The sequence below is a fragment of the Dermacentor silvarum genome, chromosome 6 (assembly GCF_013339745.2).
Source record: "Dermacentor silvarum isolate Dsil-2018 chromosome 6, BIME_Dsil_1.4, whole genome shotgun sequence".
NCBI classification, from domain to species: Eukaryota; Metazoa; Arthropoda; class Arachnida; order Ixodida; family Ixodidae; genus Dermacentor; species Dermacentor silvarum.
In genome coordinates, this window is record NC_051159.1 from 63,028,636 (window position 1) to 63,050,168 (window position 21,533).

At 47.8% G+C, this 21,533-nt stretch overlaps 2 protein-coding genes across 3 annotated transcripts in view; one reads left to right on the top strand and one right to left on the bottom strand.

Annotated features, from left to right (window-relative positions):
- Nucleotides 1–21,533, bottom strand: part of LOC119455526 (uncharacterized) — a 582,670-nt gene that overhangs the window by 369,981 nt on the left and 191,156 nt on the right. The gene's annotated exons all lie outside the window — the stretch shown is intronic.
- The window catches only part of LOC119456696 (histone-lysine N-methyltransferase 2D-like), a 292,817-nt gene that overhangs the window by 80,072 nt on the left and 191,212 nt on the right, over nucleotides 1–21,533 (top strand). For both annotated transcript variants that reach the window (XM_049668850.1, XM_049668851.1), the window contains exons 31-37: nucleotides 759–1,406; nucleotides 2,191–2,643; nucleotides 9,937–10,859; nucleotides 13,661–13,925; nucleotides 14,444–14,817; nucleotides 18,230–18,553; nucleotides 20,716–20,919. In XM_049668850.1, the coding sequence (XP_049524807.1) occupies nucleotides 759–1,406; nucleotides 2,191–2,643; nucleotides 9,937–10,859; nucleotides 13,661–13,925; nucleotides 14,444–14,817; nucleotides 18,230–18,553; nucleotides 20,716–20,919 (3,191 nt within the window). The remainder of the gene's footprint in view (nucleotides 1–758; nucleotides 1,407–2,190; nucleotides 2,644–9,936; nucleotides 10,860–13,660; nucleotides 13,926–14,443; nucleotides 14,818–18,229; nucleotides 18,554–20,715; nucleotides 20,920–21,533) is intronic.

Consider the following 21,533-nt stretch of genomic DNA (forward strand, 5'->3'; position numbering starts at 1 on the left):
AACAGACCAGATTTCTTTTTACCTGCATTTACATTGCCATTCATCTATAAAAAATATGATACCAGGAATGCCTATAGCAATTCCTTTTACTGCTCCTGTTTAAGAAAATAGCAAATGACATTGTGAATTTATTTATGTGTCAAATTGACAAGGTAGTGCAACTTCTGTCCTGACAAGTTAACTCGTCATCGGCAGATAAGGTTTTAAAGAGAAATATTATTTTAGCTGTATTAGTTAATTACCATCCAATAATTCCAAAATGCCACTCTTACTTTGAGAAAAGGTATGGTGAGCCAGAAAAGTTGCAAGAACGAAAGATGCTTGGCAACTAGTTCGTCGTGATCTTATGGCTTCTGCTTTGATATTAATTCTGCTTTTTTATTGGTAGATTTACTACAATGTATCCTAAGGGAACCTGGGACTGAACTTGGCAGGTTACGAGAACATAACTGAGCTACAACAATCCAAATATGAAAAAAAAAAAATACTTTGAAATCTGTCACGTCACACTGATGTGCAGGAGCTGGGGTTTCGGCATGAAATGCATTTTCCTTCTGTAACAGAAGAAAAAAGCAAAGTAAACATTCTTGTTTTTTGTCACAAATAAAAAAAAAATGGGGGTCTTTAGTCGCAATTTTGCCAGCGCAGGGTCATGACTAAAGCTCCGTGGGACAGTATTGATGCCATGTTGAGTGTTGTCATCAAGGCTGCATGTAGTCGAATCTTGTGCATGACAGGGATGGATGTGTTACTCGCAGGTATGGCCTCTGTCGAACAGCAACAGCAGCAATTGCAGCAGCAGCAACAACTGCAACTACAGCAGCAGCAGCAGCAGTCACAGCAGAAGTCCCTGCCACCACAGCAGCAGCAGCAGCTGCAACAACTGCAACAGCAGCAGCAACTGCAGTTGCAGCAACAACAGTTGCAGCAACAGCAGCTGCAGCAACAGCAGCTGCAGCAGCACAAACAACTCCAACAGCAGCAGGCACAACAGCCAGCCCAGCAACTCCATCCTGGCCAGCAGGGCTTCCCGCACAGTGGCCTGCTGGCCGAGCCAAGAGACCCCCAGCAGCAGCAGCAGCAGCAGCAGCAACAGCAGCAGCAGCCTCAGCCACAGCAGCCGGGGGCCGTGCGGCCCCAGATCAACGAGGCACGACTCCGGATGCTGATGCTCCACCGGCAACAAATAATGCGCCAGCAGCATTGGCAGCAGATGCAGCAGCAGCAGCAGCAACAACAGCAGCAGCAGCAGCAGCAGCAGCAGCACCAGCAGCAACAACAACAGCAGCAACAGCAACAACTGCAGAGACCACCACTAAATCGCCTGGAGCAATTCGACCCACAGCGGGCAGCAGCCATGCAGGCCCAGGCACAACACATGGGCATCCCACCACAGCACATGCCAGGTGATCCTTGAGTTTACCAGGGGTTTTGGTCAATTGCTGGCGGTATACAGCACGGCTTGCTACATTTTCCCATCTCTCATGCTCTGAACCGCTGGTCTCATTTAGTCGCTGGTCTCATTTGGTTAACATGCGTATTAGCTGCCTGTTTTTTACGTCGCTATTCACAGTGGTTAGGTTCAGTAACTGCAATAGCGCACCGCTAACGCCACATATTTTGTTGGCACCTATGTTGACTACCACCTTTTCATTTCATATTTTCACAGTTATTTGGCACATTTAGGCCTCTGACTCACTACGCAGCGTTTGCTTTTTCTCGCAGTCGTCTACAGTGTAATCTCGATACAAGTTTGCGTGACACGTTTTCCGGATAATATGTTGTTTGTTCTTCTCCCGGCCAATGTCTTATAGGAGCAATATATTTCGGATAATACGATTTTTGGATGATACCTTTTATTTTACGGTTCCCGTGAAGATCGTATCGAGATTGCACTGTATATTGCGCCAGCCTAGTTTTATGGTGTCAAGTCTCATGTCCAACACAGTAAAGGACTTAAAAATTCGTGTTAGTTGGTGCTGAAAAAAAAAAGGTGGTGTTTGTTTACACGTAGGAGAACACAATCAGCTTTAAATCCTAGAATGTTTATGGTATCACTGAGGATCCCTTTAAGAAACCTTTTATCAGTGCAGTAAGATTCAGCCTAATTGTCTGGCACCTACTGTTCGACACCTGTGCACGTTCGACATGTCTGTGCACTGGAACTGAAATTGGGTGCTCCCACTGCAGGGCCAAGGCCAGCGATGTTCAGGCAGCAACTGCCGCCATCCAGTGGATTTCCAGATGGTGCTCTGTTGTCCAAGGAAGGGAATCTGATTCAGAGCAGTGCCTTCCCTGCACAGGGCACTTCACAGCAGAGCATGGTGGGCAGCATTGCATCGGGAGAAGGCCAGCCAGGTCAGGGTGGTATGCCAGAGCCACCCCAGCAGCCACCTCAACAACAGCAGCAACAGCAACAGCAGCGACCTGCCCCGGCTGGCAGTAGCACTGATGCTGCAGCAACTGCTGTTGCTGCTTCACCTGCTGCTGGTGGTAGTGCTCGCTCGGAGACCTTGGAAGTCCAGCCGGCAAAGAAGAAAACTGCAGGGGACTTGGTGAAAGAAGTTGAGGCCCAGGGAGCTGAGGACCAAGATGACGGTGGTGCTGACATGGAGGACGACCTGGATGACGACGAACTTCTAGGTAAGCTGGATGCTAATTGTAGCCTTATGGCTTGTCATAAAAATCGAATTTTCATGTAATGACACTGTGAATATACTGTATTCCCTTTACGTATAACCCGCCTTACCATGTAACCTGCATCTCCAATTACAGTAGACGTCCGATTTTTCCAACTCCCTTTGGACCGCGAAAACGTTGGAAAAATCGGGGAGTCCTAAAAACGAATGCATGCCTTTTATGCCCTCAATGGCTCAGATTGCCGCAACCATGTGTGAAATAGCTCCGAAGGCCTGCCCGTGCACTTATTAGGCATGTCTCAGCTCGTTTTGCGACAGGAGACGGTGAGAGCATACACGTGTAATTAAGGAACAAATACTGGGTCCCGTGATAGTGGCCCCTTTCCACTTAGGGTATGCTTTACCGCAATACATTTCATCTGCTTGACCATGCAACACTGCCGTATTGCGGCGAAGCTGACTTGGGAATCGTCAATACGCGAAGCATCTTGGACACTTGCCGTGTTTTCCATGCTTCGAAGCCGCCGACGAGGATGATAGAATGGAATCGGCGCCATAGCTGACAGTGGTGAATCCCTTAAATGAAAAACACAGCAGCGAACTGCAGGAAGCTTGATAGTGAATGTCGAAGCTGGTGGGCCTAGCATTGCAGAGCACACAACATAAAACGACCACACTACCACAAACCAAACATCATGGGGCCAAACACAAATGGCAGCAGTGGCTACAGCTGGCTATGGCTGCCAGAGGATAGACCGATCCCACCGAACAATCTGCACATGCGCCGGTTTCCCGGATGTAGCACTTCCACCATCTTGGTTGTAGTCAACTGGTCAACCACACCACCGCAGTACAGCCACTGTAACCGCAGTCCGCGCTCGTCGAGTACTGTGCATGAGCTTCCCAGACATCTCTAAACTCCATCACGGAGAAAATTTCTTTATGTATTTTAAGAAATTACATCGGCTGTTCATTTTAGCATGCGAGGCGAACGTGCCTGCTGCTCTTTCATTTTGGTTGTTACCCGCTGATTATGCGTTGAGTATCGTATTTGTTCGAGCTTTGTATGCAGTATACATGCTGATGTACGGGGTCGTTTTGCGTTACTAGTTTTGCACATGTGCATCTTGGTGACTGCAACATTATGTTTGCTTAGCGACGGACATAATAGGATTTGTATACAGTAGAACCTCGCTGATACGTTCGTTCCCGCTTAATACGATTTCCCGGCTCCTACATTCGCAATCGCAAAAAATTAACATAACCCCATAGAGGAATGTGTTAATACGTTCCGGTTAATACGTTCCCGGAAAATACGATTATTCGGCAGCAGTCTTCAGCATTGCGGCAAACTGCGGTCATATGATACGTTCTGCAGCGAAAAATTGTTATTCGGGTGTGCAAAAAGACCATTCTCATGTGCTTGTGAAGCGCTAAGCAGCAGACAGTGGCCGTGCGGCTTTCCCCCCCCCCCCCCCCCCCCCTCCGCGACTTCTCTGCATTGCTCGTTCGCCCGAAGTGACGAAGCGCGGCAGCAGCGGCGAGCGAATTGACCTTTGCGCTGCCTCGGTTCAACGCGAACTACTAAGCGGCGAAAACAGGCGGACGCCACCCGCTCGCGGCGCTACGACTCGCCGAGATCATAGCGGAGGTGGTGGCGGACGAGGCGCCTGAAGACGGCGGCTAGAACGAAAGCTTGCGCCCACCGGCTACTTTCGCCGAAGCCCTTACTGGCCTGGAAGCCTTACAAAGAATCTTTCGCATGAAAGACAACGAAAATATGGACAAGGGTCTGCAATGTGCGCAAAAGGAATTGTTCCTGTCCAAGGGTGTGACGCACCAGCAGAAAATACAGTAGAATCTCGATAATTCGAACTTGAAGGGGCCCGAAAATTTGTTCGAATTAAAAGGACTTATTTTTGACGTATTTGTGCACCATAGCGCTACGTAAGAACGGTGTGAGTCGTGAAATATCGCGGCGCGCAAGCACATAGCGAGCAAGGGCCACGGAATTGCCCACGCCGGCCAACGCTCGCATGCATCGTGATAGTGCCTCTTCGTCTTCACAACCACAATCTCTCTCTCTCTTGCATCCCGATAACGGCAGTGAACGAAGGGAGCGAGCCATGCCAGAACGGTGACGCGCGCGCGGGGAACGTGTCGAAGGTGAGGGAGGAGGGCGGCAGGGAAGGGCATTTGGCCTCGGCAACCCCGTCGCTTCGGTGGCTCCCCTCGCCCTCCCTCTCAACTCCCTCGTAGCTCCCTCACCTTCGACTGTCTCCGTGCGCGCCCGCCGGCCCGGCACCAGCTTAGCCCGCTCCCCGAAGTTTCGTTTTCTGCCGTTGAAGCGAGCGTTGCCGGCGTGGGCAGTTTCGTTGGCCAGACTGGGCCTCTGTGTTGAGTCCCTCTGCGCCGCAGCGTTGGCTGAGACGTCGGCACCTACACGCTTGTTCCGATGTCACGCTGAAATGGTGACCTTACCATTTGAGATAGAAAATTTTCGCCGCAGTATTTCTTTTTTTTCTTCTTTTTTATTTCTCCGCGGGTGTTGAGGGGTCTCTCCTAAGCTTTTGCTTTATGGCAGTGTCGGAGCATTGCCAGTCGGAGGCGCTGCCACGTGATTTGGCGTGCTGCTGAGAGCATTGTCGGTGCGCTGTTATGTTCGAATCAACCGTCGCAAATGCTTTCGCGTTTGAATTACCGAGCGTTCTCGCCCATTGGAATACACATAACTTTGACGGGACCACAACGTCGGTTCGAATTAACGAGACTCGACTGTAACTATGTTTTGCAAGAAATAAATGTTTTCTGCCCTTTTACCTCAGTATAGGCTTGTCAGCTTCAATTTTTACTGGATTCGGATCGTATGTTTTCCCGGATCATACATTTATTTTTCGCGTATTTTTTGAAAACGTATGAACGAGGTTCTACTTACCTGTTGGAGACAGGTTTAAAATGCGGCGCCGAAACTTTCATGCCCTAATGATGCTTACCTGCAGGGGTTTCACGCACGACTTGCACACTTCGGTAAAGCGATATCTAGAAGTTCTTGGGTAAGCTAGGCAGCGTTTTTAACATAAAAACGCCGATAGCCAATCATTGCCAAGTCATCGATAGCCAATCAATAGCTAATCGTTAATTGATCAATAATCATAAATTCCAGAAAATTCTGGGATGACTTGGTAGTGCTTAGCCTAGCCCATATATGTAGCCAATACCTTGCAATAGCCAATCAATAGCTAATCGATAATCGATTGATTAATAAATAAATTCCAGAAAATGCTGGGGATGACTTGGTAGTGCTTAGCCTAGCCCCAATATGTGGCCAATACCTTGCGGTAGCCAATCAATAGCTAATCGATTAATAATCAATAAATTACTGGAAATGCTGGGGATGACTTGGTAATTCTTAGCCTAGACCAAATACGTGGCCAATACCTTGCGATATCCAATCGATGGTCAATCAATAGCTAATTGATAATCAATCAATAATCAATAAATTTCGGGAAATGCTGGGGATGACTTGGTAGTGCTTAGCCTAGCCCAAATACGTGGCCAATAGCTTGCGATAGGTAAGCGATAGCCAATCAATAGCTGATAATCGACAAATCTATAAATTCCAGGAAATCTAAGTACACTGGTGTCTTCGCATTTTGCCCCATCGAAATGCAGCCACTATTCGTCCCCGTGTTCTCGCGCTGTGTATTACCAGTACCACCTATTAATCCGTTGGATCCATGTCTCTAAAAGCTTTCGCTCTTTAGAAAACACATAGAATCAGAAGCCTTTGTCCCTTGTGTGGTTGTTCTAGCACCCAGGAACGCAGCAGGTCAATCCGCCCATCGCACGATGGCTCTACACGATGGCTCTACACGAACCATAAAAATTGCCAAGAAGCGTTCGGAAACTGGGCGCACAGGCAGTCCATACGGCTGGAGCGGCCGGATGACTACAAGTACCAGCATGCACTGCGGCAGCGGTGGCGTCGTGAAACTGGCCGGTGGGATCGGTCTATTGGTGTTTGATAGCGCTGGTTTGAGGCTGTGAGATAATGAAAATGGCAGTACTGGGGGTTTCAATTAATGTCATTTCGAACCTGGGGTCACGACAAAAGTCCGGAAAATCAGACACCGAAAGTTTCAGTGTACGCAATTTTAGACGTCCTTATACATTTGGCTCTAAGGGTACGTGGTGGTGCTACGAAGGCGTACGATATATCATGTTCAAAAAAATCCATCGTTGAATGTACAACACCCAGGGAAGAAAAAAAAATCTACACCTATAACATGAAGAAATAACTGCATACAACAGTGCTCAAACTTTGTAAAAAGAGTCATTCATAGAAACACGACTCGTCCATGTCATAGCTTCAGCCAGTGGCTCTGTTCCCCACTTCTTCGGTGATGCTGATAACCTTCAGCTTCTGCTGCGCTGTAAAGCACTGCTATCGAGGGCAGCTGAGTTCTGGTTCACTGGCGCCACATGCACTATTTGCTACTAACAAAGCCAAAACTCAAAATGGTGGCCCAAAAAGAGGAGGAAAATGGGCAACCATGAAAGAGGGGAGAAGGGAGCTTCAACACGTAGAGGTTGTGAGGGGAAGGGGTTCCTTAAGAGATAATGAAACTTTGGATGGCAGAGATCTCTGCCTTGAGGTGCAGCTTCACGGCAGGGCGGTGAGGTGCACTTTAAGGCAAAATTTGCATGTAACCCTCACTTCAACTTTACTGTTGAATTTTTTTTAAATGCCTGCCGCAGGTTATCCGTGTGAAAATACAAAAAAATTATCGGATGTAACAAAGTAAATCTAAAATCTTTCTTGCAAATAGCAGTCTTGATTGTATGCTTTACAGTCGAATCCCCCTACAACGAATGCCGCTAAACGAAATTTCCGCCACAACGAAGATTTTACGATTCTCCGTCAGCTGCCCATAGAAAGTAATACAAAAAGAGTATCTCCATAACGAAGGCGTTTTATTTGGTATTTCTGCTTCAACGAACTTTTCGAGAACGAAACTGGGACTGAACTGAAGTTGGAACTGCCGAGTAGTCAAATTAGAAGGCCCTTCCAAAGCTGTGGTGATTGTATTTCCGCTTGAACAACGTTTTCGCAAACGAAATCAAGTTCAGAGTACCGATTTACGCCACTGCAATTCATAGCCACGCGTGGTCATCCCACGCCTGCGCAAGACCACACGGGATCACCAACAGTCGCTGCCATTTTCTGTGGTGTGTGTTGTGGGGTCTCACACATGCTCTTGGGACAAAGGAACGACAACACAGTAGTGTAAACAACCAAAGGGGCATTTATCGCACTTTTCATACACTAATGCACACTAGCCGAATTGCAACCAATAGAACATTCACACGGGCGCGCGACAAATCAAGGAAGTCCGGCTCACCACGACCCGATAGCGAGCGAATACGTTCGCCCCATGCTATGACACCATCACCTAGTCGTTCACGTGTACAGTCACGCGAACGGTGGCGTGCTCGAACGATCTGTCTTCGTCCATCTCGGTGCCCCGCTCCGAGCCACGCGAGACGTCTCGCGAAGCGTGGATCGGCGCACGCGCAGGACGTCCGTGTCACTCACCGATCCCAACCCAAAGAGAGAGCGCCTTCGACCTTTTTCTCCCAAGTCACCCCGCCGTTCGGTGGCGTTAGCATCGCGACACTCGCGCCATTTCTCGCAACGCGCCGCAACCACTACGACCGCCTCCGGCGCCCCGCCGCGCGGTGAAGCCGGACCACAGAAGACGCGTGAGAGTCTCGCATCCCCACAGTGTGTCCGGTCGAAATGGCTACGCCAACGAAGAAGCGTAAATTTCTCTCTCTCGAGAAGGCACATATGATCGCTGAGGCAGAAAGCGGAAGGAAAAAAATTTCGCAGTTTCGCTCTAAAGGCGAAGCATCGATTGCAATAGCAGATTAGTAGACAGCTATATATGAACTAAAGATCGTAGTTTTATTGGCTGTATAAGCTTGTAAACATACGCGTACGGACTAAATTACCAAACACGGTGTCAGTGCGCACAGGTAAACATGAAAACATCGCGCTTGATGACCACGGAAACTCGGGTGTCAACACGCTGGAATGAGAAGGCGCGGCAATAGCAGCAAGCGAACTGACCTCCGTGCAGTCTCTCACTTCAACGTAAACTAAACGTCGAAAGCACAGCCCACACGACTCTACCGGCACTAGTTTCACTTCGCCCACATCGCAGATCGCTTTGAAGATGAGGCCCGCCCGGGCGCACACTTTGTGCACGGCGCAGATTGCTTTCAATATACGGCGGCCGCGCCGCAGCCGCTGTTGTCAACATAATGCCAACTTCTCGTCGTCTGGAGAAAATGACAACCCACTAGACACACCGACTACGGCGACTGCTTTGAAAGTAATGGTCTTAATGGCCTCGTCTTAAAAGTTATCAGAGCCCATGACAAAGACATTGCGATGGCTCTTTTAACGGACTGTGAGACTCGCGTAACGGCTTTGCTTGCCGTGAAGCGTAAGAAGTCCAGGCTGACCGACTTCTGGAAATAAAACTTCCGGTAAGCGCAAGCTTGCCGACTTTGTCATAAATATGCAATGAAATTGTGATAATTCAAACCACTTCATTGCGACGGTGCATGTGCCGCAAAATGAGTGTTTTGTGATCGGCCGGGCATGCGCATTGAGTTAGGCGTCGGCCGCAATGCACGAAAAATGCTCTAACAGCGGCGCGAAATGCATTCTCTCATGAAGTTGACACTTTATTGACCGCCTTCGGTACGTCTCAACCTTTGCCCGCACGCTATCGCGAAGATTTCCCGGACGATGGTTTCCGTTTCGTGTGTGGCTTTGCTGTTTGGCGTACCTAATACATACTAATTTCGCGTCAATGAAGTTCCTCCACAACGAAATTTTTTGCGTGTCCCGTGAATTTTGCTGTAGCGGGACTAGACTGTAACATATATCGGAATAATGAAGGTATGGTTGGGTTGGATTTGACTTTGTTGTAATGAAGCTCGAGTGTAATGCCTATTGGTCGTTAAATTATCGTAGTTGCCCAGAGCAGTCCCTCAGTGGCCCAAGATGTGAAGCTGTACGTTCTTTCTATTGATCCTGCTGCTTTGGTTTGGAGAAAATGAGCCCTGTTTCTTGTCCGCGCACGAGGTCTTTATTAAGATTTGTGACTTTGGCAGTGTGACAATTGCACAGTTCAGCTTGGATAGCGAGCCTATAGAAGTGGGCACGGCTTGCCTCTCAAATTTTGGTAATCTCCTGTTTTGTTTTTGTTTTCTTGGTAATCAGGTCTTGGAAATGACTTCAACATACTTGAGTATGCTGACCCGGAGCTGGATCGAGCCTTTGTAGGAGAAGGGGAAAAGAGCAATATCCTCGACGAGCACCTTGACCTGGACGACAAAGAGGACGACCTGGATGAGGTCGGGCGTCAGGAAACGGACACCAAGGACGAAGATGCAGCCATGTCTCAGGAAGGTGGGGGCGTTAAACAGGAACCCACAATCAAGGAAGAGGAGCCTAAGATGGAAGACCACAAACCGACGAGTTTGGGCTTTTCGTCGTTTTCAGCAGAAGGTAATGTTTCAAACCAACAGCAATCTGCGCTAGCACAGCAACAAGAACAGCAACAGCAGCAAGGGCAGCGGCAGCAACTCATGCAGCATCAGCAGCAGCAGCAGCCACAGCAGATGCCCAAAATGCCCGTGTTTGAGAATCGGCCGCCTATGAATGTGGTGCCTACAGCTTCCTTCACAATGGCGGGGCAGCACCTGGGTCTCCGTGGGATGCGACCACCACCGCCTTACACTGGCGGCTCTGGTGCCATGCCGGGTGTCCGCATGATGGCCCAAGCCATGCCGGGAGTAGCCATGAGTCATCTGAGGGGTTCCTTAGCGGGCATGCGTCCCCCAGGAGCCGGTGTGCCCGTTCCAGGGGCAGCCATGGGCGGCAGTCTGAGCGGGCCGCCCGGTGAGCAGCGGCCCTTGCTGCTGCAAGAGCAGCCCTTGCTCCTGGAGGACCTGGTGGAGCAGGAGAAGAGGGAGCAGCGTAAGCAGAGCGGAGAGGCTGCGACGGCATCCCTTCTGAGTGACGTGGACTTTGAGCGCCTCAAGGCCGATGTGCTCTCAGGCCCACCTGATGACAGCATTGGAGCACCGGCACCTGTCATGCCCCAGGCGTCTCTTCTACCTGCTATGCCACAACAACATCCTGTGAGTGAGATGTGCTTGGTAGTTTGCATGGACTTTTGGACCAAATCAGTCCTAGTTACACTCCGTTTCCTACATAGCAGGCAACGCTACTAGGGCAATAGAGACTCCTCTGACTGCTCGCATTCACAAACAAAAAAGAAAGTGTGTCACAGGTGAAAGAAAAAGATAGTACGAGTCGCACACGTGCTAAATGTGATGTACAGTTAATCCTCAATATAACGGAATTCTCAATATAATGAAGTATTTAACTTTTTATAACTTCTTGTCCATCAAACACCATGTATCTTGAGCCTTACTATAACAAAGTGCGTTTATGCATGATCTTATTATACCGAAATTTCACTGCCACCGTGAGGGAATATCGAGACAATATATTGAAATTTCCTTGAACGCAGATTTTAAAAAGGTTGAATTACATGCTGCTGCTTGCAGATGCACCTCAGAAATGGGGTGCCGTGCGACCGAGAGCGACTGCCGAAACGGAGCAGCGTCATGTTCTGTATAAAGTTAAAGAGCGATAAGATCCTATCGCACCCTGTGTGCTGTGTGCTTTAGATGCAAGTGAAAGTGTGCGAGGGTGAGCCAAGAAGGATGCTCACTTCATGAGCACTGTCTGCCCGCGCGAGCAAGGGAAAAGGTGGGGACGGGAGTGCACATGCGTTAACGCGATCAAGCGAAGCTTACTAGACCGATTTTTTCCCGTTGATAATGTATTTGCAATGTTCCACCATGTTAAAATAACCAAACTTGCTAATAAATGCATAACCTGCCATGGTTGCTTATTGGCTATGGTGTTGAGCTGCTAAGCACAAGGTCGTGGGATCAAATCCCAGCCATGGCGGCCACATTTCAGTGGGGCGAAATGCGAAAACGCCCGTGTACTTAGATTTAGGTGCACGTTAAAGAACCCCAGGTGGTACAAATTATTCCACAGTCCCCCTCTACAGCGTACCTCATAATCAGATTGTGGTTTTGGCATGTGAAACCGCATACAGTGCAGTCCACTTATAGCAATACCACATATAACATTATATCGGTTATAACGATGAGTCGACCTAAGAGTATCAACTTATGCATTAGGGCTATGAGAAAAAAACTCATATATAACGATATATTATGCACCGTATATCGGATATAACGATCGAAGTCTTGCTTCTGGGCAGCGTTTTTCATGCACAATAATCACGAAATTTGTGTTCCTGAGTTGCCTGTTCCTAAGACGGCGCGAAAGTTTGCCTGCGTGAGTTCGTATTTGCCGCCATTACCGCGCAGCGCATCGCACCCGCGAGCCGATTGCGAACGAAAGCCACGGAGAGCATCTCAAGTTGGCGCAGTGTGCACAAGATGGCGCCAGCTCCTTCGCGTCGGCGGTGGTCGCGCGAGCGTTCAGAGGAGAGGGGGAAAGAAAGTGATAAGCGAGCGGCGCCTGCGCGGCCTACGCTGCCTTTACAATCTCGCGCTCTCAGCGAGCGCGAAAATTCGCTACGGAAGGAGCGGGAGGTGTGCCGGCAATGCGCCAAGCCGTGTCTCTCGAGACGAAGCTGCAAATTTAGCAAGACGCGAAGTACGAGCTCGCGCAGTCGATGATATCGATAATTATGAGAACCGGGAGCGCCACGTGGCGATCATGAAGGCTAGAAGCACCATGCCAATCAACGGAAAAAGTGGGCTTTGTGCGCCAGGACGAAACCCTCATGGGTGAAACCATAGCCAATGGTGAAACTAACACGGTGGAAGCCGCTGACATTACCGAACTGTGGGAGCACCTCGCTACTGACGATGAAATAGGTGGTGCTTCTATGGAGGAGTTTCTAAGTGCAGGTAGTGCTGCCTCGTTCTGCGAAGAGATCTCCGCCAGGGCGATCGTTATCCCTACAGACGGCGGCGTTGCGCAACAGAGGCGACGACAGCAGCGGCAGTGACGACGACATTGGCAATGGCCCTTCATTGACACCGACCCCGATGTTCAACCAAAGTGCAATGTCGTCGATCAAGTAGTCATTGATTTGACGCATGCTAAATTATAGCTGCCAGTGTTCGCGCAGAAGCTGGACGCGATGCACACGACGGTTGTGAATCCGAAACTTCTGCAAAAGCAAGCGCAGATTTCTATTTCAGCGCGCCTAACGATTCAATTGAATTAATTTTTATTGATAAGTAAATTAGTACATAGACAGTAGTATACAGGAAGGGGTCCCAAAGTAAAAACTGCAGGCGGGACCCCTTACGGTGATTGAGACGCTATTTAGAGGTATAAATAAACATTTTGTTTTTCCCAGCCTACTTTCTACACGTCAATTTTTTACCGCAAGTGTCAAATTTGCTTTCGGGACTAATATGCATATATTCGTTCTTTTTTTTTTTTTTTTTTACGGCAGTCCAGATATAGCGATGATCTGTTAGAATGATCAGATTTTTCTTCTTGATATCGTTATAAGTGGACTGCACTGTAATTTATTATTATAATAAATGCATATGCATATCATTATTCGCAGTTCGAAGCTAAGTATTTGTATTCGATTCGTATCGGGAACTTTTTATATTTTCAAACTTGTAGTGATGATTAATGGGGGTGAGGGTGGTATTCTGTAAGAGTCCACCTATTGGACTGTCCACTTCGGCTATGCCATTGGCTCCAGCAGCACGCACGAGAAGGAGCCAGCCAGTCTCCTTCTCTCGCGTGCCGCTGTAGCCAATCGCCACAGGCGAAGCGGACAGTCCACTAGGTGGACTCTTACAGAATACCTACCGCCCTAGTACACATTATGATGTACACGTTGCACATGTTGTGTACATTGCAGGTAAACCCAGGCCAGCTTGTGGGTAACCCTGGCCAGCGTTACCACCAGATGCCGGGCGGGCCGTCTGGCTGGCCCGCGGGCAGCATGGTGGCAGGTCCACCCCAGGTGAGCGGACCACACCTGATGCGCCAGCCGATGTCTGTGGGACCAGGAGGGCCCATGGTGTCTCCAGGAGGAACCATGCACCTGGTGCGCACCGAGCAGGGCGCCATCCGCGTGATGGGGGGCCCCCCTCCCCACAGGCCACCAGACCAGCTCGGACACGGTGAGCAAGGAGGCACGGCTGCACCCAGTGTGTCTCACACATTTAAGAAACATCTTCATTTCCAATGCCACACTGCTAGTGAAAAAAAAAAATGTCACCGCTATCTTGGGAATGCGTAGGGGCCCATACAGTCATCTTCAGCATTTGATCCCTAATAAACAAAGTACAAACAGCTGAAGGCATTGAAAGTATTACGTTCAAGTGTAGACAAATTGGATATACAGATATGACCAAATAACATACCATATTTACTCTATTCTAACGCACCCTCAATTGTAACGCGCACCCGTTTTCTGTGACCGGAAAAAAAAAAAAAGAATTCCTTTACAGTACTGCGCACCTCATGCTTTCATACAGAAATAGAACTTTCATTTGGAAAAACAAAAATTTATTCCCAAAGCGCTAAAGTTACGGTGAATAAAAAAAGTAGCAGTTTCGCCCGAAAGGCGAAGCATTGATTGCAGTTTGTGAGGAGCTGTTTAGTTAACCACACCACACCACTGCGGTGTTGTATGCAGTTGGCCCTCACGCTGGCGTGGCCGGTGGCAGAGGAGCCCTGGCACTGCCAGGCGAAGGAGGGCCGCCGCCGGTGCCATTCCAAATCCAGACCCTGCCGCCACCTCCTGCGCCATCGCTGTGCATTGGGCAGGACCCACCGCCAGGTCCGATGGTGGCTGCCTATGAGCAGTGGCTGGCGCAGCAGGAGGCACTGCTCTCCTCCCAGAAGAAGGCCCTCGAGGGTGATGTTGGCAAGCTGCGCAAGGCCAAGAAGGCTTTGAGCACCAAGCAGCGGCAGCTGGCCAAGACCGGCCAGGAGCTGCCCCAGCATAACGCCGCCGAGCTGCAGCGGATTGCCCAGGAGCAGCCTGGCATGCAGAAGAACTTGGACCAGGTGAGTGACTGGACTCGGTCCATGACAGCCGTTGCCAACTTTTTTTCAACTGTGTGTTGCGAAACATAAACAATGAAGTTGCTAAATTTTAGCTAAATTTTGCTGCAAGGTTGCTAGAACTGTTGCTAAAACTGTTTAGCGAATTTGAAATAATGTAGGTGTTTTGGAAAACTACAATATGGGCTAACATGGCGTAATGCATCTGCTCAAACGTTTAGTGTATGGCCAGATGAGGAATTAACAGTGAGTTTACCTACAGTGTGTAGAAAGCTTTTACTTTACTAATATAATTTACTAATATATATATAGGGGTTTGCAATTTGCTGCTTCATTGTAGTACTACTGAGAGCTGCCAATGCCAGCTGCTTGGCGTATGTGCACTGCTCATTGCTTGCCTCAGCTAGATGTGTCCAGCCTAGCCTATTAAACAGTCATGCCCAAACATGGGCCAGCCCTCGTCAGGCAATTTGGACGCACTTATCTCACATGCATGGCATAATATGTGTTTTTGCTGAGATTGGGGACAATTTGTCAAGTTTGGCATCAGCTATTCTTAGAAACGAGGCCAGAGGAATGGTCGCCAAATGAACGCGATGTCCACATTTGGTGCGGTTTCTGACAGGAAATTGTGGCAATCGCTTGCTTCATGTGTAATCATACTAATGAATACCTATAAAATATAGAGTAAATTCTCATCATAATGAAGCCACCTTTTTCAAAGTTTCTCGCGGTCCCAACTGCACTGTATGCTTGCACCAATTTATGGTGCATGCATGCACCAATTTATTCGAAGTGCAGCAGCACGGAACTCCACTTAGTGCTAAGTGGGAAATCCGCAAGGCACAGCTAGGTACTACATACATACATTTGTGTTCTTTCATGAAGGTCACTACATCACGTGGCGGCAGCTCCTTAGGACTAACTTACTGTATCACATTATGATGACCGACAGATGAGGCTGTGATTTATGGATGTGAGCAGAATTTTGCCAATGTTATCCCGATGCTGTTGAGTGAGGCTTTGGTTCAGTATACGTTTTACGAGCTCATGTGCTGTTGCATTGTACATCCAGCTTCACTATGATTTTTTAACGTCCTCTTTGCCTTCAACCACTTCAGCATTCGCCAAAGAGGGTAAAGGCAAAAGCCTGCGTGCTCAGGAGACATTCAATAATTCCTTGACAGTTCTCATTCAAATGCGTTGTTACTTCTTATTACTTGTTTTTTTCTGACCAAAGGTCACGGGTTCGAGTGCCTCAATTGATGCTACCTTAATTAACTGTGCCTTAATTAACCTCGCCCTAATTAACACCAAGGGTCGTGGGTTCAACTCCCACCAAAGGTCACGGGTTATTGAGATAACTTTGTTGTTTCTTGATGAAATCTGATAAAACTGCATATGCTCATTCAGTTTTTTGTGTTGATTTTAAATATACAATCAATTATATTTTGCATATACATAGTAGTTGCCGAGATAATTAATAATCACCTTCTATTGTTTGCTGAAACAATCAAAATTGACCTGCTAAAGCGAAAGTTGTAAAAAACATATAGTTGGATACTACAGTGCATAAGGATAGCTACTGCTGCAAGCAGATTCGAAATTGAACAATAATTCGTCATTTTACAGCCCATTGAAGTTATGTGTTCGCAGTATCAATAATAAGAGCAAACGTAGATGTAAATAAACATTTTTGGAGTTGAAAATTAAAAAATGTGCCCTCAGCGTTGCCTTCCCAACAAATTTAGCTTTGTGCTGCAAAAAATAATAATAATAATAATAGCTCTAACTATCCTAGGTCCAAAGATATTGATGCAGCAAACAAGCAAACTGACCAAAAGCCATGTTTTGAGAAAAATGAGAAAAAAGAAACAAACTTTACTCAGTGCAATTCAAACATTTGCATGTTTACATTCAGAATTGACTAGTAAGCCCAGTAGTAATCTGCTTGCAGCACTTCAAGCATAATGCATTTAGCCTCATATAGCAAAATAAAATTTAAAAAGGTGTCGTTTGTTGATTACCAGTGCACCGCATTTTGCGTGCAGCGAGATTGTTTACGAGGGATGGGTTGCACGTTTGGTCGACGCGGCATCAGCGTAGATCTTTAATCGCAAAAAATGTCATTGCCGTTTGCCAATTACCGGTGCTCCGCGTGTCGCGCACAGCGAGATAGTTCACGAGGAATGGCGTGCACGTTTGGCCGCTGCTTACGCGCGGCGTACTCCACGCCGTCGCGGCATCGCCGCAGATTGCATACAAGATGACTATCTCTAAGGTGAGACCGCTGTCCCGTTCACCTTTGCCCCCTACGGCACTGCAACCTGCGCTTTACACAAGACAGCAGAGTATTTATAGAATCGAGGCTTACGATAACGAAGCACCTCTCCAGCTAGCGCATCCGAGCCAGCCGCGGCGGCATTAGCGTGGCGGCTTCAGCGTGAGCGCGAAAATGCGATTTTCGCTTGGTAGCCGGCGTAGAAGCGGCCTTGCAGTTTTTTCTTGAGTCTTCTTCACCTGCTCCAAATCGTCAGGCTGCAGTAATTGTGCTGGAGTGCCGCATGAACACAGGCCGCTGCCAGATCGAACCGCTTTCATCTGCTAAGACCATTTCGCGGTCACGGGGGGAGGCTTCGGCAGCGGTCGGCACGGCGGTCGGCACTGTGATGGCAAAAATGTTTTCAAAGCTACTGCGCACTTTCGAAAGTTTAACACCCTTCGTTTCTTCCATTCGCGGCATCTAGCAAACCGAATTTGACATTGTTTCTTGCCCAGGGTGGGGGTTCCACACGCCTGAGCGGCCCGAGCAGACGACGGCGAAAATCCGCCAATGGCATGGCGTGCTTACGGTCACGTGTCTCAGTTGACGAATGGAATTGCACATCAGGACAACTTTTTTTGCGGGCTTTTTCTTCGTAGCCATTCAGCACACAGAGTAGCGGTGGCGCGAAAACTAAACTAGAAGAGTGGCTTTTTCAAACAAGACCAAGTTGGCTGCGATCGGAAACTTATAACGGCAACTGCGCATCATGGAAAAAGGCCCTTTTTGCGCGTTCATCAGTAAAAATGTAGCTAGCCGACGTGATATAAAACGTCATTACGACCGAAATATTGGTCCAAGATGCGTGAAAATTTCTTAGAGAATGCATCAGACGCTGTAGACACTGAGCAACATAGAAGCCACACAAGACATCTGTGTGTTGTCTTGTGTACCTTCTGTGTCCGTCGTGCTTGCGCTACAACGCTTGTAATGAAATCAATTTCGCATCCTGATGACTGTCATAATGAGGGTTTATTCCTATAGACTTGCCCTAGCAACTAAAATTAAATTGATGGTTAATGTATGTTTGAAAGTTTTACAGTTTGAGGGATGGTACCAGTGACTGACACTGTGGCTGGCGCTATTTTTCAGCTGCGCAAGCTGTATCGGCAGCACAGCATGGTGATGCAAGAATACCGCGCCAAGCAGCAAAAGTGGCAGCAGCACATGCAGCAACAACAGATGCAACAACAGCAGATGCAGCAACAGCAACAGGGTGGCCAGTTGCTGCAGGGCGCCATGATTCCGCAGGGCTCTCCCATGCACCACATGGGAGGTGGACCCCCCATGGCATCCAGTTCTGGGCCCACCATGGGGCCCAGCATGTCCCGCAGCATGTCGCCTGCCATGTCACCCGGGATGGCGTCTGCCATGAGTCCCATGGTGCCTGGCGCCTCGCACCAGCATGCGGTATCTGTAAGTGCATGTTCTGAATCCGCTTCTGGGCTCCCTTTATTGTATTCAGTGAAAAGTTTAAAATTTAGGCAGTTAAAATTGGTGCAGTACACACTTGCCGAGAATGCCTAATTAGTATTTAGTACAACATAAGACCACCTTGGCGTGTAACCCGAATCCCAAACTTCGGTGCTCAATGGCGCAAAAAATAATTATATCTACACCTACTGTATTTACTTGTGTAATGAATCCACCTTTTTTCTGAAAAGTTGACCTAAATGGGGGGGGGGGGGGGGGGGGGTGGGGGTGGGAGGGGAAGGGAAGGTTTCATTACACGGGGAAAAAAAATTTAAAATATTTTTGCCGAAGTCGAAATATCATATCACTGTGGAAATAACAAAAAAATCGCAATCACAGCCTTACCTTTATAGTAAATACATATGGACAGTGTGAATAAAAAATGCACCGTTATTCACAACAACATGCTACTGGCCTACGCGTCGGTCTCGTTATATGAATCAGAACTGTTGGATGTTGCTGGCCACTTCTGGGCCTTCGTCGGCCCATGGTGCATTGTCTTCTGTGCCATCCAGGCAGTTCGAGATGCCCATCTTCTTTCTTTGTAGCTCTAAGTTCGTCCTCTTGTTCCCTAAAAAGAAAAAGGATGTTGCCATTGCAGCACTCAACTAAAAAAAAAAAAAAGTTGAAGTGAAATGGCTGACGGCAGAGTGATGTGATGAGGTCAAGTGTGTCATCTTACTTTGTTCCGCCAGCACCACGTTTGCATGATGCTGCAAGTGACAATCTTGCGATGGTGCAGCATTGCGTGCCATCATCAACATAAGTGTGTGGTCAACAAGTTTCAGCTTTCATCACCAGCGTTCGTGTCACTGGTGTTTAGTACCGGTCGCTTCAAGAGGTGTTTACTGTATGACAGCACGATTCGACGATATCGTGATAGACGACAGCACTGACCAATGAAGCTGAGGTAAAGCGGACATTCTGAACACCAGCCCTGAAGGTCGGGTGTAGGTTTTTTACGCAAAAAAAAAGTCATTATCAAGGACATATGTGGGGGAGAGGGGGTTCATTATGCAAGTGGGTTCATCACAGGAGTAAATATAGTATAAAGCTGAAAAGTTGAAACATGCAAAGAGAAGCTACAATATATGCTCAAAGCAGTCAGGCACAGTATACAGTTAATCCCAGATATATCAAACTCGAAGGGGTTTGCGAAATAGTTCTATATATTAATAATTCAAAATATAAAATATGCCTATCTGAAGCTTATCTGTGATTTTGACACGTCTCTGACAGTTTCCCGAGATCGGGAAAAGTGGAAACTTAAGAGTGAAGAAGCGCACTTGCAGAGCCGTGGCGTGGCGCAGCATTCAATATACAGTATCAAATGTAGCAGTGAATGGGAGTTCTATGTTCATCTGGTACATCGCTATACTTCTACATGGGATTTTCAGAGGATTTACAACTGTTCGATAAAGACAATAATTTCATATGTCCGAGTTTGATATATGTGGGATCAACTGTAGTGCTTTGGTATGACACAGTGCCCCAAGTGCCCATTTTTATAGGCATCCAGGTGTGTGCACCTGCAGAGATGGCAGAGTGGATTGTGGATCACACTGTACAGTCTGTGGCTCGCAACCTTGTCTCATACCATGTGTCATATTGGCCAGCTTCAAGCAAGGAAGTGGGTGAAATATAAAGCTTATGTAGTAAAACCTTGTTTATTTAGTTTTGACAACAACACTTCGATTTTGTGTCGCTGATTTGCAGCACTCCACACTTTTTGTGCTCCGGGGCATGTTCAAAGTAACCTGTGTGCAGTCAAATACCTCTGAAATGATGAGCATTTGACTCGAGTAAATAATGTGTACAGACCAAATGATGAGAGCAAATGATCTGATTGTCTGAGTTAATGAGGGCCAAACTCACAAGGTTTTTTTGCAATTTGTTATGTTAGCAATAATTTAGGTAACACTCACTGTCAAAGCTAGCATTAAAGCTGACACCATGAGGTTTCTACATTTTCGCTCAACACTCTTGCTGATGACTAGATTTCGCTCTGTCTTGCCTTCTAAAAGGTGAGCATTTATTAAACAATGCATCTGTTGTCTACCTTAGGGCTAGTCTGAATGGCCGTGGCTTCGATGACATGATTTCAGGTGTCCACCGGTGCCGGGGGCATGACTTGTGGCCCCCCGCGCTCTCCTATGCCACCGCCCTCTTCCCCAATGGGAGGCCCTTCCCCATCCCCTCGGATGCAGCAGCCTCCAACGTCCCCGTTGGCCTCTCCCCTCCACCAGATGTCACCACAGCTGCCTTCACCTCGCACCCCAAGGCCACCCAATGTCCATCCCGTGCCACAGGTCAGTGACTCTGTCCCTGTTACCTTGCCTCTCTATGTTTCCTGTGTCCAGAAAGTGACACAAAACTGTGGTGGTGGCTCAGTGGCTACGGTGTTCTGCTGCTGAGCATGGGGCCACAAGCTTGATTTCCCGGTCATTGCTGCAGGATACAGTCGACTTCCTTTAATTGACCTTTCTTGATTTTGACTTTCAGCTTAATTCGAATGCACTTGAATATCCCGGTGGGAAACCATACCTTCCTATGAAAGGAAAACTTGTTTAGTTCAAAGGCGAAAGCATGCTGCTTCGGTTATTTCGAACCCTATCGGCACTCCCTCATGCACACAGCGGTTACTAAAAGCTGGGAAGCTCAAGAAATTCAGCAGACAGCATTACAGGTTCCCTAGGCGACGAAAGTCATGGCTGTAACCTGCCCTGCAGTGATGATGATGACTTGCATTGGGCCCTGGGTGTGCGTTTTGACAATTTTAAATTTGTCTGCGCCAATGATAGTGTTAAGGTCTGTGTGCCACTGTGCGATGGCGACAGTATAGCTATTCTGATATATTGTCGAAGTACAGTGAAACCTCAATATAAGTCGGTAAAATTGGCAATTTACTTCATTATATTGAAAT